This window comes from Macrosteles quadrilineatus, unplaced genomic scaffold, assembly GCF_028750875.1.
Source record: "Macrosteles quadrilineatus isolate MER2022 unplaced genomic scaffold, UCM_ALF_1.0 Scaffold_1__1_contigs__length_201487025, whole genome shotgun sequence".
NCBI classification, from domain to species: domain Eukaryota; kingdom Metazoa; phylum Arthropoda; class Insecta; order Hemiptera; family Cicadellidae; genus Macrosteles; species Macrosteles quadrilineatus.
In genome coordinates, this window is record NW_026542594.1 from 155,506,175 (window position 1) to 155,521,387 (window position 15,213).

Consider the following 15,213-nt stretch of genomic DNA (forward strand, 5'->3'; position numbering starts at 1 on the left):
TTGTTTGTTTGTGCTCCTTATATTGTAAACATAATGTACAAGATATATTAGGGCCCTGCAGGCCCCAAGACAGAGTATTGCATTCAGGCTTTGGCAAGGGCCTTTGAGGCACCATTTTGATACCATACAAATATACCTAACACATATCTAATAGGACCCTAAAGGTCTCATAGAATATATATTTGTTACAAAAAGTTTAGACCGTAGCGGTCTAATATCCACAAGGACCAATAGTAATTTTTGTACAATGTGTTGTTTTTTTTTTTACATTAATTCTATATTTTTGAACCATACTGGTCGGTCAATAAATATCCGTATTTACATTAGTACAACTGAGGGCCATAATGGCCCTATTTTTTACTGAAATTAAGTTTTCCAAAAACAATATGTGTCTATATTATAATTTTACACTAGTAAAAATATGTTTGTTTAGAAATAATTTTAAACATGTGAAAACTGTTTAAAGAATTAAATTTTAAATAAATTTGTACCAATGTATTAGCAAGGTATTAGTTACATTCAAACCCACCTTTACAGTCCAGGTATAGAGGGAAAAGTTTATTGGCGATGAAATATTTTTAAAACATACCAATAATTAAATCAATAATTAATTTAGAAATATATTCAGGATTTTATGTTGATTTAGACTATTCCATAAATGATTGGCTTGCCGATCATATAATGGATTAGAGTAATACTTAAAGACGATTCTACTATGTATTCTCAATTTTGCGTTCATAGCATACTACAGATACAGCTAAGTGTATATCAAGCTGAATTTGCACTTAGAACAGCCTTCAGCCAGCTAAGTACAAAATATAAATTTTATAAACACATATTATTTTTGTTTAACATAAAAAAAATGTAAAATACAGCTTCCAAAGTGTACAAAAAAATGTCTGAGACTAAAAGGATTAATATATACAAGATAATTCTTAACTATTTGTAAGACTTACACAAATATAGAAAATTTTCTGGAACGTTCAGTTCCATGTAGCCTTATTAAATTTCCTAAGCCTTTATACTTCAGAGCACTTTGATAAAACGATACAACATTTATGTAAGTCCTACAATTGTAGAACCGTGAGGTTCATTTGTTATAACATTGGTCCTTACATTTTATTTCTAGTAGTTATATTTACAAACTATTGTAACAATTCATTTTATAGATTTTATAATCAAAACAAATTCAAAAGCATAAGTGTAGACATGTGATCCTTTGGATCTATAATCTATTTCAGTACGAATAAATAATTCAATATGCAAATGTTTATCATATGAAAAAACGTTTTCAACAATTTACATTATTTACATACGCATGTTTTTATGCTTGAAAATTGTAATAATTGTTGCCATAAAAAGGTTGTTCCAAGTTATATATGTGTATTTGTATGTACAGTTATGTAACATTGAAGAATATTCTCTTGCAACTCTCCCTATAGGAAGGTCAATTTTAAAACTGAGTTTATTCATTCCATGTTAATATCACTCCACCATAATGTAGTGAATGGAAACCGTTAATTAGATAAGTATTCTATCGTTTATAATAGAACTAAGATAATTTAAATCAAATAAGCGTACTTAAGACTACCGACTAGAAAAAACTGATTATGTAAAGATGTTCTAATATTAGTATGGATAATTAGTGAATGGCCGTGATAAAAATGGATCAAAGCTAGAGGTCGCATAGTAATCACAGATGTGAAAGTTCATGAACAAAGTCCATTTGATATTGTAGTGAAATGAGATAAATAAGAGATGAGTGGAAATGTTACGGTTTTATGATAATACTGCTAACGATATGAAAGACATGTACAAGTCACGTGTGATTTTTCTTACTTGTTTTTAAATATTACTAAGTTTTTAATTAGCATGTTAGTCAAACTATATTTTACCAAACGTGACTTGTAAACTTTTACCCCTGATTAGTGAGGAGGTGATTTATGAGGATGATTCGGATGAGGAGGAGGAGGGGTCGTGCGTGGTGATGTACTGGATGGAGGACACATGCTCATACCCGATGGAGCGGAACAATGACAGTGACCTGGTGTTGGTATCCTTGATACAGACGTGAGGCGCGATGCCCATCAGTCCCAGCGCCTGAGAGAGACAGGCGGATACCAGCCTAGCGTAGCCCTTGCCTCCACAGCCGTCTCTGGTCTGCAGCACACCTACGCCTCCGTAGTGAGTGTGCATGGCCCAGCACAGCAACGTGTCGTCTGCAGCGTCAAACACCCCGTAGCCACCGTTGAGCCGCAGAGTGCTCTCCAGCTCTTGCAGAGTGTAGATGTCGTTGTGTGCCCAGACAGAGTGTATGTAGGGGACGTGGCTGGACTGTAAGGGCGCCACGTACACCTCGTCCGATATGCATCTGCAATACAGGATAATGAGAATAGGATCATACCTGTAGATATCCTTACTCATACCTAATTATTAATACAGCATACTGTCCCATATACTGGCCAATTTTCAAGTTTACTGGAGCAAAATGCAATGTTCCTTAAATATTACAATTAAATACAATAAAAAGATATACTAATTGAAGCACCACATATTTATAAGTTAACTATATTTGAATCTGGAAATCAGAACAATGAGAACAGTTTATTAAAAACAGAAATATATATTACTTCATGTTCATCCTGATATCCAAAGAAACCATCAGCATTTCCTAGGTTATAACCAGCATTTTTACTCACTTCGGCCTCAGTTTCCTGGCTTGGTCATGTGGCATGTATAGGATGCCGCTCTGAGCGTAGATGCTAGTCTCCAGTCCGTGGTCGTGTGCTGCGCGGTGTACTGTGGCGGCGTGACGCTGCAGCACAGCCTCGAAGGTGAGGGGTTCCGACCACTTGATGCGACGTGTCTCTCGCAAGGCTCTACCCAGTCTCTCGCAGCTCTCTTGCTGAGTGTACGCCAACACTGTGCAGCCTCCCAGCTCCTGAACATTATCATAAAATAACACTGTGTTTATAGGATATTATTTTCTTTATTTTACATTTTAAAATAGTTTTTCTAACAATTAATAAAACAGTACACTGACAAATTTACCAATTGTACGAGTTTTAGATGTTAGAACAGTACCGGTAATATACAATTTGTTACATAAGTTTCAATTGTTTAAAAATAAGAAAATATGTTTTTTTCTTAATTTGGGAGATAGGTTTTTAAGTAGACTGTCAACATATTATGTTCATAAAGAGATAACCCTGTCAATGAACTGATAAAAATGCTGTTCCGGATGTCTTGCAGCAAACCATCCAACCACCCAAAATGTGAACCAGTTTTTTACGCTATTTCAAAGAAGCGGTCTGGGTCATCTCCAAAATTTTAAGATTCAATGGATTATAAAGATTTTATTTGGAAACTACAACTCTTAGCACTGTAAAAAAATTATCACTTATTTTTCATAAGACACTTAAATGAATAATTAACTTAAATTGCCATGACGTCATACAATCATGAACAATTAAAAGAAGATGTTTTTATTCAGTTCAAAATAAATTTTTTTATGCAATATATTTAACCAAATAAATTACTTTAGTCCTCCAAATATACGTTTTACTTACAGAGTACAAGAGGCCAACAAAAGTGCCATCTTCAACATCTCCTTCCATACACAGCAGACTCACTCTTACATCTGCATGGTTGTTCTTCCATTCTGTCATGGTCTTCACAAAATAGTACACCTGTGAATCAAAAAACCAAATTAAGTTTTGTATTAAACCTAGATTATTTACTTTTTTTGTAATATTATATGAAAGAAAAAAAATTCAAAGGGTAGTTTAGCAGAACTGATGATAGCGTGGAGCCAATTAAACTATAGGAAACTTAATTAATTAAGATACATAATTTTGCTACTTTTATACAGCATCTACTTTTACTGTCATGGTCCATAGTGCACGCCGATTCAGATTCCGATTCAGATTTTCGGTGGCAGGAATAGCACTTGCATTCTAATGGAAGTGGCCGTAGTGGCTGCCGGTTTCCGAGCCCGTGCGCAAGCACCTGCTTACCAGAATAAATTCTTCATTCTGGTTTCAGATTCCGATTCAGATTTTGCTCGAACGCATACTGTTTGATTAAATAAATCTTGTTTTTATAGTAAAATATTTAATTTTTTCATCTTTACTTTTGGAGTTACTACCACTAAACGCTCTTCAGGAAAATTGTTTTGTGTGTAGGTATCAAAAGTTTCTTACAATACCATGTCCATACGATGGATTCGGACTCCTATCAATGCAATATAGAAAGAAGCTCTATAATATCTAGCTATGGGAAAAGATATACATACATAATATCATGAAAACCATTTTTCACTGGCTGTAACTTCACAACAGTTTCGGACGTTATAATTTTACACGTTAATTCCTCATCCGACAATTCCATAACAACGACTGACTTGCTTCTTTGCTAACCAAGTCAGTACCGGCGGTGTATTTTCTGCTTCCACTGTGACCACCAACAAAATATCTGACTCAGATTAACGACGTGCCGAAAATCTGAATCTGCGTGCACTCTGGACGTACCGTTATACTTTTACCTTACTTATACTTTTACTTTTACCGTTATAGCTTCATGGAAATAGTATATTTCATCACTAGGGCGCGTAAAGTGACTCTTTTCGACCCGAGTTCGCCTGGGTCGGAAAACGAGTGAGGGTTGAAAATATACTTTGGCCTGTGAGATGAACTATTTTTTTAAATTATAATGCAACATGTTTTAACAAACTAAAATATATAACAAAAGTACTTTTTGTGTAATGTAGCCTATGAAAACGACGTTCAATTCGTTTTCAATTTTGCTAATGCAAAAAACAGCTGTTCAGTAAGTGTTTCAATCATTTCGTCTCTCACGATTGTGTTAGTGTTTATTTTACTATCGATGTGTTAAACTTTTAACAAGAATTCAACAATAAGCTACAACCGATTAAGGACGCGCTTTACCCCTGACGCGCAACCGAATGCAAGGGTTTGCAAGATTTCTGTTTTCACCTGCTACATTGAAGGTAGAATCAAAATTAAGGTCTCATATTAAAGAGGATGAAATTTTCTATAGTTCTTTGTTTCTATATTTCAATTATTTTAAATACACACCTTATAAACTTGAGTTGTAGTACAAGAAAAAAGGTTCTTTTCAACTAGCCTTAACTTATGAACATTTGAAAAACGCAGAACTATAGTTTGGGTTTTGTATTACTATAAGCCGTTTAGACTGCGTAGCTATCATTATTTGTTAACTCTAAAACAGTAATCTTGGAAACGTCTGCAAGCGCTTTTTGCAGCGCTGTCCAATGGTAAAAAATAGCTACTGAAGCCCGAGCTGAGGTAAAGCGCACCCTTAAATCAATGGATTTTCAAAACATGCCATTGCTTACAATCAAAGTTTAGAATTGAGTTTACAATAACTGACTACTCCCTAGGGACTAAAATTCTTTTTACTCCCTAGGGAATAAAAAAAATACTTAAGATCCATAACGCATGTATTAAAAACGGCGATTTTTGCTACAGTATGACAAAAATTGTATTAAATATTGTTGTAAGTGAACATGTACTGTACACTGAACCGATAACAAAGAACTTCAGAACCCCTTTTAGAACTTTCAGTAAACCCCTTCAATGTCTCGGAACTAAAATCTATGCATTGAATATAATTACAGATTTTTTTTGTTTTATTTTTTTTACTATTCTTCATCACTCTGAATATAAAAATAGCTCATTTCCAAGCAGCTAAGCTTTCAAAATATCAATGATTTCCAATCTAACAAAATATATTATTTTGCCTGTCCTAAACAAACTTTTTCTGTGCCAAAAAAGGAAGTTCTCGTTTAGCTCAATAGGATCACTAATGTTATATATTCCTTTATTGAGAGGAATATTGTTCAAATCTCTGACTTTTACACAAATTTTTAAACTATGCTATGAATACGTTTAAGAAAATTACTTGACTATGGAATAATATTTTACTAAACCAAGAAACTTTGTGTGGTTATTTGTGATGAATAGTATTGTTCACTCACTAACAATACTTGTCACAAAAGTTGCATTCCGGGGCTCAATAGTAGTAATGTTATCGAGCCTAGTAATGAAATATACCATTTTACTACCTATGTACCTCTAGGACCCTATGTATTTTATTGTATGTGTGTACGTTTCTATTATTTGATTTAATGCTTACATGTATGGAGTTGGGCCAGTCCCTCTTAAGAACGTTGTTGCAGAAGTAGTTGATAGCAGAGGGAGGTATCTCCTGAAGCACGTCAGCAGGCATGGCTGTATGGCTGTATGGCTGTATGGCTGTATGGCTGTATGGCTGTGTGGTTGTATGGTTGTCACCTGAGCTTCACAACAGACAGTGGCGGAGTGACGAGAGAGCGGCCGGCACCACTTACATATATGTGGTTATCAGTGAGCAGTGGTTGATGTAAGTTATCACTCGCTTGCTCATAGTCACCGTGGTGTGATATAGTGACCTCTTACACAGAAGGTCACACCCTTCCTTCACAAAATCTTTCTATATTATTTGTGTTTATCATCAATGACTATAGTTTTGTTTGACCTTTAATACCTACCTCACTTTATGTTCTTTGATTGGTAAACAGAGGTAAAGTAAATGTTTGAATGGAATCGTTTACCCATTTGTTTTATAATGTATCACATGACTTTATCTCAAGAATAACTTTCTTTAAACAAAAATTAAAACAACTTTTTCAACACTTTTAAGAGGGTATGGGGAAAAATTAAAATTAATTTCATAATGTCCCCACCACCAACAAACCAAAACTGAGCACATAATGCTCCTAAATGTAAGAATGTGTAAATTTGGTTTTGCAACGTATCCTTGTAACCCTACATAGGTGACACCATGAAGTTTTCCTCCAAGCGCATTTGTTTTTATAGAAAAGTATGTGTTATCGCTAGTCGGCATTTTTAGGAGTAGCAGTACCGGTACCTCACATGCCTCTTTTTTGAACTGATCTATATAATTAATACGCTACATTAATCTTTGTCGGTTGAACTCCTCCGCCATTTCTTAACCGATTTTATCCATTGACGTCTCATTGGAAAGAGCGTGTCGCGCAGATTTGCAAACTGGCCTTACATTTTTGAAAAAGTCCCTTGGGCTCTGCCCCAGTGGCTTTGAAAGTTCCCATGTTATCCTTATGAAGAACATAATTGTTTACATTTTGATCAGCTGTATAATTTAATTGCTGTTATTCATTTTTCAATTCAAACGCATTGAGTACATTTATTTACTATTTGAGTTTGTGTAAACATAACACCCAAGACGGATCGTGTTAATATGGTTGTATCTTAAATTTGTGTATTTATCGTTGTTTTGTGTCGCTATGACGGATCGTGTTAGCATGATTGTAACTTAAATTTTTTCATTTATCGTCGTTTTGTGTAGCTATAATTTGTTTATTTGTTGTTTTTTCTCTTTTAAATGCTTTTGACGTGACGACAACAAAACATAGACAGGAGGCGTAATCGTGATAACGACCGCAGCTACAGAACAGTGGCGCGTAATAGGCTTAACTCATCACAGTCAGCATCTAACCCTGGACAATCTCAACTATTAGTTTACAAATGCGCCCTATTACTACCCCAAAACGACCTTTCATTCTCAAATGGCCCTCTATCAATTACCTGTGTTGCCTGTACAGTGAGGCATTTTGAGAATGAGAAAACCGACCGGAATGCTTTAGGTTTATCAATAACGAAGATAAACATGGTCTGAGTTACACACCGGTAATCGTTGAGTTGACGCTTAAATATGAATGCTATTCGTTTTGAAATAACTCCTGTAATACTTTGCAATTGCTCGAATTCGAGCAACATGCACACTAGTTGTACATTATTTTGTTGTCACACCTCCCCCGCACAACCCCTATTAATCAGTTTAAGCCTGAAGTGTCCCGTAGTACGAAGCCCGGCATGTAAGGTGGATTTCCAGAGTGTAGTTCCGTACATCATCTATAGTGTTGTTGTTTTTGTCTGCCATATTTATTTTGAATATGTAAAGTAAGAGTTTTTATTGATTTAAATGTAAAATTGTATTTATTATACATGGTTTGAATACCTTTTGATATTAATATTTCTATAATATTACATTAATGTTTCAATACCCGGGAAAAAATTTCCTTCTCTGGAGAGCAAAAAATGTACCGCTGATATCATGAACTCCAGCTGATTTTTATTCCAAGGGAGTAAAAGGGCTACTTAAGACCCACAACGGATGTAATGAAAACAGCTGGTAATTCTGCAGTATGACGAAAGTTGGACTTTTAGGTACACGTCTTGTATTATTTGCCAATAAAAGTGTTTTCTCAAAAAGGTAATTTTTACGGAACAAACATGTCAACGAGCATATCTTTTGGTATTCAAAATTATAGAAAAAACTTTACAATTGTATTTTGTTTCTAAAATCAATGGTAGCTGTGAAACTATTACTATAGCACATACACATTGAAGGACGCTCTAGGTTGGGATATTTTTTCATATTAATTAAGGCTAGGATGCGGCATTATCACTTAGGTTTAAGTTACATAAGACCTTTACAAAATAATCAAATGGAATAATAATAAGCTTGCAGTTTAACACATTGAGTTCTCCAAAATTTATCATTTTTATGTGAATAATGAATCATTAAAAGCATATTTGTCATCAAATATGGGATATAAGTTTGGTATTCTTTTAAATATAAGATAATACCCATTTACATGACAAGTTTACCCGTGGATGGAACACCATTGAGATGTATCGAAGGTCTTGGTAATCAACCAGACTCTTGTGATGGAGGGAGGGAAGTTGTGTGAAGAGTTACTGATGAAAGAAAAACATTTCTTTGCATCAGGAGCTGTAGTCCATGACTTGTTTATATGATTATAGAGGATGAGGGGTCAAGTTTATAAACTGACACACTATGAAGGATATAATTTAAATTACAAGAAAGTCTTTTCCTTACTTAAATAACATTTTTACTAGTTTTATATATGGTAAATTGCTTTAATAACAACACTGCAATTTTCTTACAAAATCTAATTACTGAGATGAAAGTAGTTACCCACTTCCTAATGTTATTAGACAGAACTAACCACCTACATTGCAGGAAGACTGCTGTCTTCATTTATTATTTATTATTATGAACAATTTGTATTTAAAACTGTTAAAAAGCATGTTAATTACCAGCACTTAACCTGCCCTCTAGATACAAAGAGGGTTTGACGCCCTAAAATAAATTACCACTACTGTACCTGTTGCTCGAATTTGAGCGATTGCGAAGTATTACAGGCATTATTTTAAAAAGAATAACATTCATAATTTCCGATGACTTTAAAAGAGTCTACTCAAGGATTAAGGGTTATGTACTCACGATGTACATAACAGTTCAATATATTTAAAATTTCTTGTAAATATCTGATCATTTTGCAAGAGCTGATCTTTTTTTTAGTGTTTTCTACAAAGGTTTTCCACTCATAGCCGCAAAAGGCTGTCCATAATAATGATTCTAAACTAAATAAAAAAAAAACATTATTTCTATTTCTTCTACTTGGTGGTGTTCCTGTGTCTGGTGTCCTATGTACTATGACTTTTTCTACGTTTCCATAGTTTGCAAATCGGATCTTTCAATGATTGCTCAAGAAATGCAGCACAGTGTTAATTCAGTTTTCTTATTAGTATATCAAATGTCCAGGCTTTCTTGCTTTTTCCACTGTAATATTTACATCAACCCAAATTCAAGTAGTTAATTTCAACCAAGTCAGTAAATAAATGTTTGTAGCACACGTTTCCTTAAATTGCAACTAAAATATTAACAGCAAAAATTATCCAGCTGATCATAATGTAAACAAATATGTTCTTCATAAGGATAACTTCAATAATGTAAGGTCAATTTGCTAATCTACACACCTGGACAAACCTTTTGGTATATAATATCATAGACAAAAAGAATTAAATATAGACTGTCAGCCGTGCTGCGGTTACCATAGGTTCTGGCGCACACCGCTGTAGTTTACGTAGCGCGTATGCCGTAAATACACGGTGTGCGCCAGAAGCTATGGTAACCGCAGCACAGCTGATGTCTATATTTAATTCTTTTTGTCTATGATGATTTGTGGGTAAATTATTGTTTTATCGCTCAAGATATTTAGCAATTAGTACATCGGTAATGTTTATTTTTTTCTACAGAAAGTTTACTTAAAAGAATGATACGGTACGGTACTATATTGTGTCTAAATGTATATCACAAAATGATTTCCTGTTTTGAATGTGTGACCTTGCTACTTGATCTTATATCTTCAGCCAATAACCTCTCCTGAAATAAATGTTTTTTATTGCTTCATGTTTTGAATTTTTGTAGATAAACACTGATAATTGCAAAAAGCTTTTGACTTTTCTTTTATTTTGGACTTATATTATTATGTGATATGTTTTCCATAGCATCAAAGAGCAGTACAGATGCTTTCAGTGGGTGAAGAACCTACTGTGGCTTCAAATTAAATTATGCCTCCAGATAATAAATGTACAATAGACAATACTGAAGTCCAGTTCAGATTACCTACCTGATGCATTCTTTTCAATGCATTCTTCCGATAGATTTACAACTACTGAGTACCTGTGTTGATAGTACTTTCTCCTCCAAGTGTAAAGAATGTGTTTGATAATATAAAAAAATACCAAATTTGTGTAAGTAATACATTTTTATGATACATGCCTCCCTGTGCCCATCCTCTCCCTTCCAAAGTTCGTGTCGCAGAATCCCACCAAATTTGTACTTTTATCCATGTGGGGAGGTCTAGATACATCCTCCTATTTACAATGTGGGTACCCCTAAATTGTTTGTTAAAGTTTGCCACCAAATTGTGGGTCGTTTTTAAACCAAGCTTTTTGATATAATTTAAATGGAAAATTTTTCTGTCCAAAGTGCTAATTTAGTACCCCTGCTGCAGCAAACGTGAAGACTTAAGGAATTTCCCTTCAACTATGTTTGATGCCACGGAAATGTAATAAAGTGGTTTTTTAGTAAAATGGTAGGTAATAGTTTTGAATGAAATAAATGAATTTTCCAAATTTGATCAAAATATGTTCATAAACAAGCAAACTACAATAGGTTACTCATTCCCCATAAAAATAACATAGGAATTTTTAATTTACATTTTTGTTATATTCTCATACTAACCATTGGGCATGGGTACAATAACGCCTCATTAATAATATACTTAATCATTTTAAGCTCTTTAAAATAAATTACAAAGGAATTGCAAAATTTTATGTTTTGGGAGTGAAAAATGGTTAAAACCTATTTTTACTCCATAAACATACATACCGTTCCCATAGTTTAATCATGGTGGTTCAAGAACTCGTTTGAATAAATGTAGGTTTACACTTTTGAAGGTATCAAATATTATGAAAATTGGATTGTTTTTACTATAGTCCAGTCAATCTGTTCCTAAAATAGGCCGATAGACAAAAAAAATACTAACAGGCTGGATTTTTTCCCATCGACTACTACCATGTAGACAAGTCTCCAGCCAAAAGTCCCCACCCCTAGCCCTCTTGCTTTTTTCCCTAGAGCCCTCCAATTTTTTTAAGGGTGGATAAATGCAGTACTTTATAAAATCGCTTATATTTCAGTAACTATTTCAGATAGACCTTACATCTGGTGGCCAACGAGAGGCTGGAGGACAGGACTGATGAGTTGGAGCAATACCAGCGACGGGACAATATTCGAGTGTTTGGCATTGAAGAGAGGAAGGATGAAGATACGGATGCTCTGGTGGTTGAGTTATGCCGCAAAAAACTCGGAATCGATGTTCCCAGGGACGCCATCTCACGGTCGCATCGCGTTGGTCCACATCAGGAGTTGGAGGATGGTGAGTTGGTGCGACACCGACCGATAATAGTTCGATTTACATCCTATAGAACACGTCGTGCAGTCTTTGAGTCGAAGAAGAAGCTGAAAGGATCTGGCATAATCATCAGGGAGGACCTGACACATCGTCGACTTCAGGTGTATCGGAGGGTCGTGTCAAAGTACGGCGCCAAAAATGTATGGACACTCGACGGCAGGGTGCTGTGGGTGAACAAAGGGGAGAAGCACGTGGCAACGAGTATGGCAGACCTTCCGCCCGAGGTGCGAAACACGACGCCGCCCGAGGTGCGAAACACGACGCCGACTGGCTCCAGGACCAACTCACCCAGATAAGATTTTAGTCTTGATTAGTTTTCATTTAATTAATGCTAACAAATTGTCTTTCGCATCAGCTTTTTATTTTTCTAACAGTATATGTTTTCTTTTTTATACAAAAGCAATATTTTAAGTTAATTACTGTAAATCATTACAAGACGATTATTCTTTTTTTACTGTAATATGCTCCTGGTTAACTATTACTATATCTCTTTAATTTATAGGACTAATAAGTTTCGTTTCATCTATGTCTTTTAGTTAGGTATGTCTACAGTTAGTAAATAATGAGGGATAAATGATTTATTATAGTTATTTACATGCAAAGCGCTTATTTTATTTATTTTTAAAATAATTTTAATTCTAATTTCAATTCAGTATTTGTTTCATATTTCAGTTAGTTAAAATATATACAGTACATTTGTTACCCGTATTGTATTGTTATAAATTGCATTCTTTCTAGGTAGGCCTAACTTAAACTCGTTACAAAACATTGTGTATTTTTTACCTGTCTTTTTTAAATATATTTATGAATATGAAATAAGGCTGTATCTGAATATAGTACATTTGTTTAGGAAAGCTTAGTCAAAACTGTAAATTTACAATTATTTTCTGATTTATAGGCTATACATTTTGAGAAAATTTAATTTATTTACTAATACAATGCTTATTATTTTCGGAGTCTATACTGTTTCACGTGTTTAGTAAAAAAAAAAAAAATAATAATAATAAATAAATAATAGTAGGTTATAATAAAAATAAAATAAAATACAACTTTTGCTAGGAGATTCATGCAGTTTAATTCAGGTATTGAGTTGTGTGAGTGGTTGCATGTGTGTGTGTATGTGTCAGTGATCACGATGTTTGTGTGCGCCTGTGATGTGCCTGCCGTGGCGCTGCGACCCGTAGACCCAGGATAGCTAGTCCATGTCTTGGTGCTCGTCACACCGACCGGCTTATCACTCCCCTCTCACCCCCCTCCCAGCACCCACTAGCAACTGCCGACTATCTCTCTCGCTCCTTATCTCCTTACCCCAAGAAACTAAAGGCGGCACACATCAACGCCCAGTCACTGCGCTCCCATATTGATGAGGTTAGGGAGATATTCAAATACAGGGATTTTGATTTGATAGCTGTTTCGGAATCTTGGTTGAAGCCGAGTATTTCATCTCATGAAGTGAACCTCCCTGGCTATATTCTGCAGCGCAATGATAGAACCGGCAAACAGGGTGGAGGCGTTGCAGTTTATATCAGGGAGGGAATCAATTTTAAAGTTATTAACTCTTCAATTTCTGAGTACTCGGCAAAACCAGAATTCCTTATTATAGAAATTGGTCTAGCTGGGGCTGACAACCTGTTGTTGTGTGTGTGTTACCGCCCACCTAGAGCAGGACATTTTTTGGATTTTGAAAATGCACTATTAAACTCTTTGTTTAGATACAGTCATGCCTTGATCATGGGGGATTTCAATACTGACCTACTCTCGACAAATCAAAACTATGAATACAGACAACTGACTACACTGTTTAACTCTTGCAACTTAGATATACTTCCACTCGACCCTACACATCATGCTGCTGAGTCTGACACTCTCCTCGACTTGATAGTGGTGTCGAATGCTGCAGACATTATACATCATGGGCAACTTCCAGTTCCAGCAGTATCCAAGCACGATCTCATATTTTGTGTGTTTTCAGTTAAGGCTCCTAAACCCAAGACTAAATTTCTAAAATACAGAGATTTTAAGAACATGAATGTAGTTGACTTTATGGCAGACATTTATGAAACACAATGGCACTTAATAGAAAACTTACCATCAGTTGATGAAATGGTGAATGAGTTAAACACTAAAATTATTAATCTTTTTGACAAACATGCTCCAACAGTAACTAAACGTTTGACTAAAACACGTCCGGCACCATGGATAACCCCAGAAATCCGCAGATTAATGGCTAGACGTGATTGTATTTTTAGGAAAGCTATAAGCATAACCAAACAGAAATGGAACAATATCGTTATCTTCGAAATAGAGTGAAACAGCTTTTGAGAAATTCAAAATTAAGACACATCCGTATGCTTTTTGAAAATAAAAATCAATCCTCTAGGGTTTTATGGCGCAATGTAAAAAGTCTTGGGCTTGGGAAGCAGTCTGAACCACAGAGAGTGAATGTCCCTCTCAATGAATTAAACGCTTTCTTCTCTTCATATGGTCAAAATATCGACCAACAACATGTTGTAAATTACATAAACGAAATCAGAAACCTCCCGGATCAGGACCTAGGACATCCTAAGTTTACTTTCAGACCTGTAGTGCAGTCAGATGTTCTTAACGCAATTCGTCGGATTCGTAGCAATGCAGTCGGATCAGATGGCATTCCAATTCGTTTTATAAAAGACATTCTCTTTGCTATACTCCCAACTGTCACATGCATTTTCAACACATCACTAAGGCAAAGTGTTTTCCCTATTTCTTGGAAGTCTGCCCTTATTCGTCCATTAAATAAGATCCCAGCCCCGGCATCTTGCCAGGATTTCAGGCCGATCAGTATATTGCCCGCATTATCAAAAGGCCTTGAAAGAATTGTGCACTGCCAAATGACGGAATTTCTGACTGACAACAACATACTTTGCAGCTTTCAGTCTGGTTTTCGAACGGCACACAGCACAGAAACAGCACTATTACGTGTGACGGACGACATTAGACAAGCAATGGAACGTCGGCAGGGTACAATTCTAACACTATTTGATTTTTCGAAAGCTTTCGACTGCGTAAATCATAATCTTCTTCTGGAAAAGTTAAGGGCCATAGGGTTTTCAAATGGTGTATTGGACTGGCTGGGATCTTATCTGTCAGGCAGGCGGCAATGTGTTGAGGTTGATGACGTACGATCTGACTGGGAGACAGTTACTTGTGGTGTGCCTCAGGGGTCAATCCTTGGCCCTCTACTGTTTGTACTATACATAAATGACCTGAGCTCAGTCCTCACACACTGTAAATACCATATGTATGCCGACGACTTACAGATT

General features: G+C 35.4%; 2 protein-coding genes across 3 annotated transcripts in view; one reads left to right on the forward strand and one right to left on the reverse strand.

The window, feature by feature from the left end:
* LOC128987992 (uncharacterized) lies at window positions 1-6,396 on the reverse strand. Of its 2 annotated transcripts, XM_054409164.1 has the most exons (5): window positions 6,301-6,396; window positions 6,178-6,268; window positions 3,570-3,689; window positions 2,700-2,941; window positions 1-2,371 (listed from the first exon to the last, which is right to left on the reverse strand). In XM_054409164.1, coding segments are annotated over exons 1-5 (885 nt in total). In that variant the 5' UTR covers window positions 6,303-6,396; the 3' UTR covers window positions 1-1,941. The 2 variants fall into 2 exon arrangements, with proteins under 2 accessions (XP_054265139.1, XP_054265132.1); XM_054409157.1 differs by having other exon boundaries at window positions 6,178-6,365.
* LOC128988007 (uncharacterized) overlaps window positions 6,324-15,213 on the forward strand; it is a 24,974-nt gene continuing 16,084 nt past the window's right edge. Inside the window, exon 1 of the mRNA XM_054409184.1 lies at window positions 6,324-6,423. The gene's annotated coding sequence lies outside the window, so the exon portion shown is untranslated. The remainder of the gene's footprint in view (window positions 6,424-15,213) is intronic.

Excerpts from the sequence above, each read along its gene's own strand:
- LOC128987992 (XM_054409164.1), bottom strand. Across the intron at positions 3,690-6,177 it reads ACTGGCCCAACTCCATACAT|GTGTACTATTTTGTGAAGAC; the intron begins GTAAGCATTAAA and ends TTTGATTCACAG. Across the intron at positions 2,372-2,699 it reads GCCAGGAAACTGAGGCCGAA|ATGCATATCGGACGAGGTGT; the intron begins GTGAGTAAAAAT and ends CCTGTATTGCAG.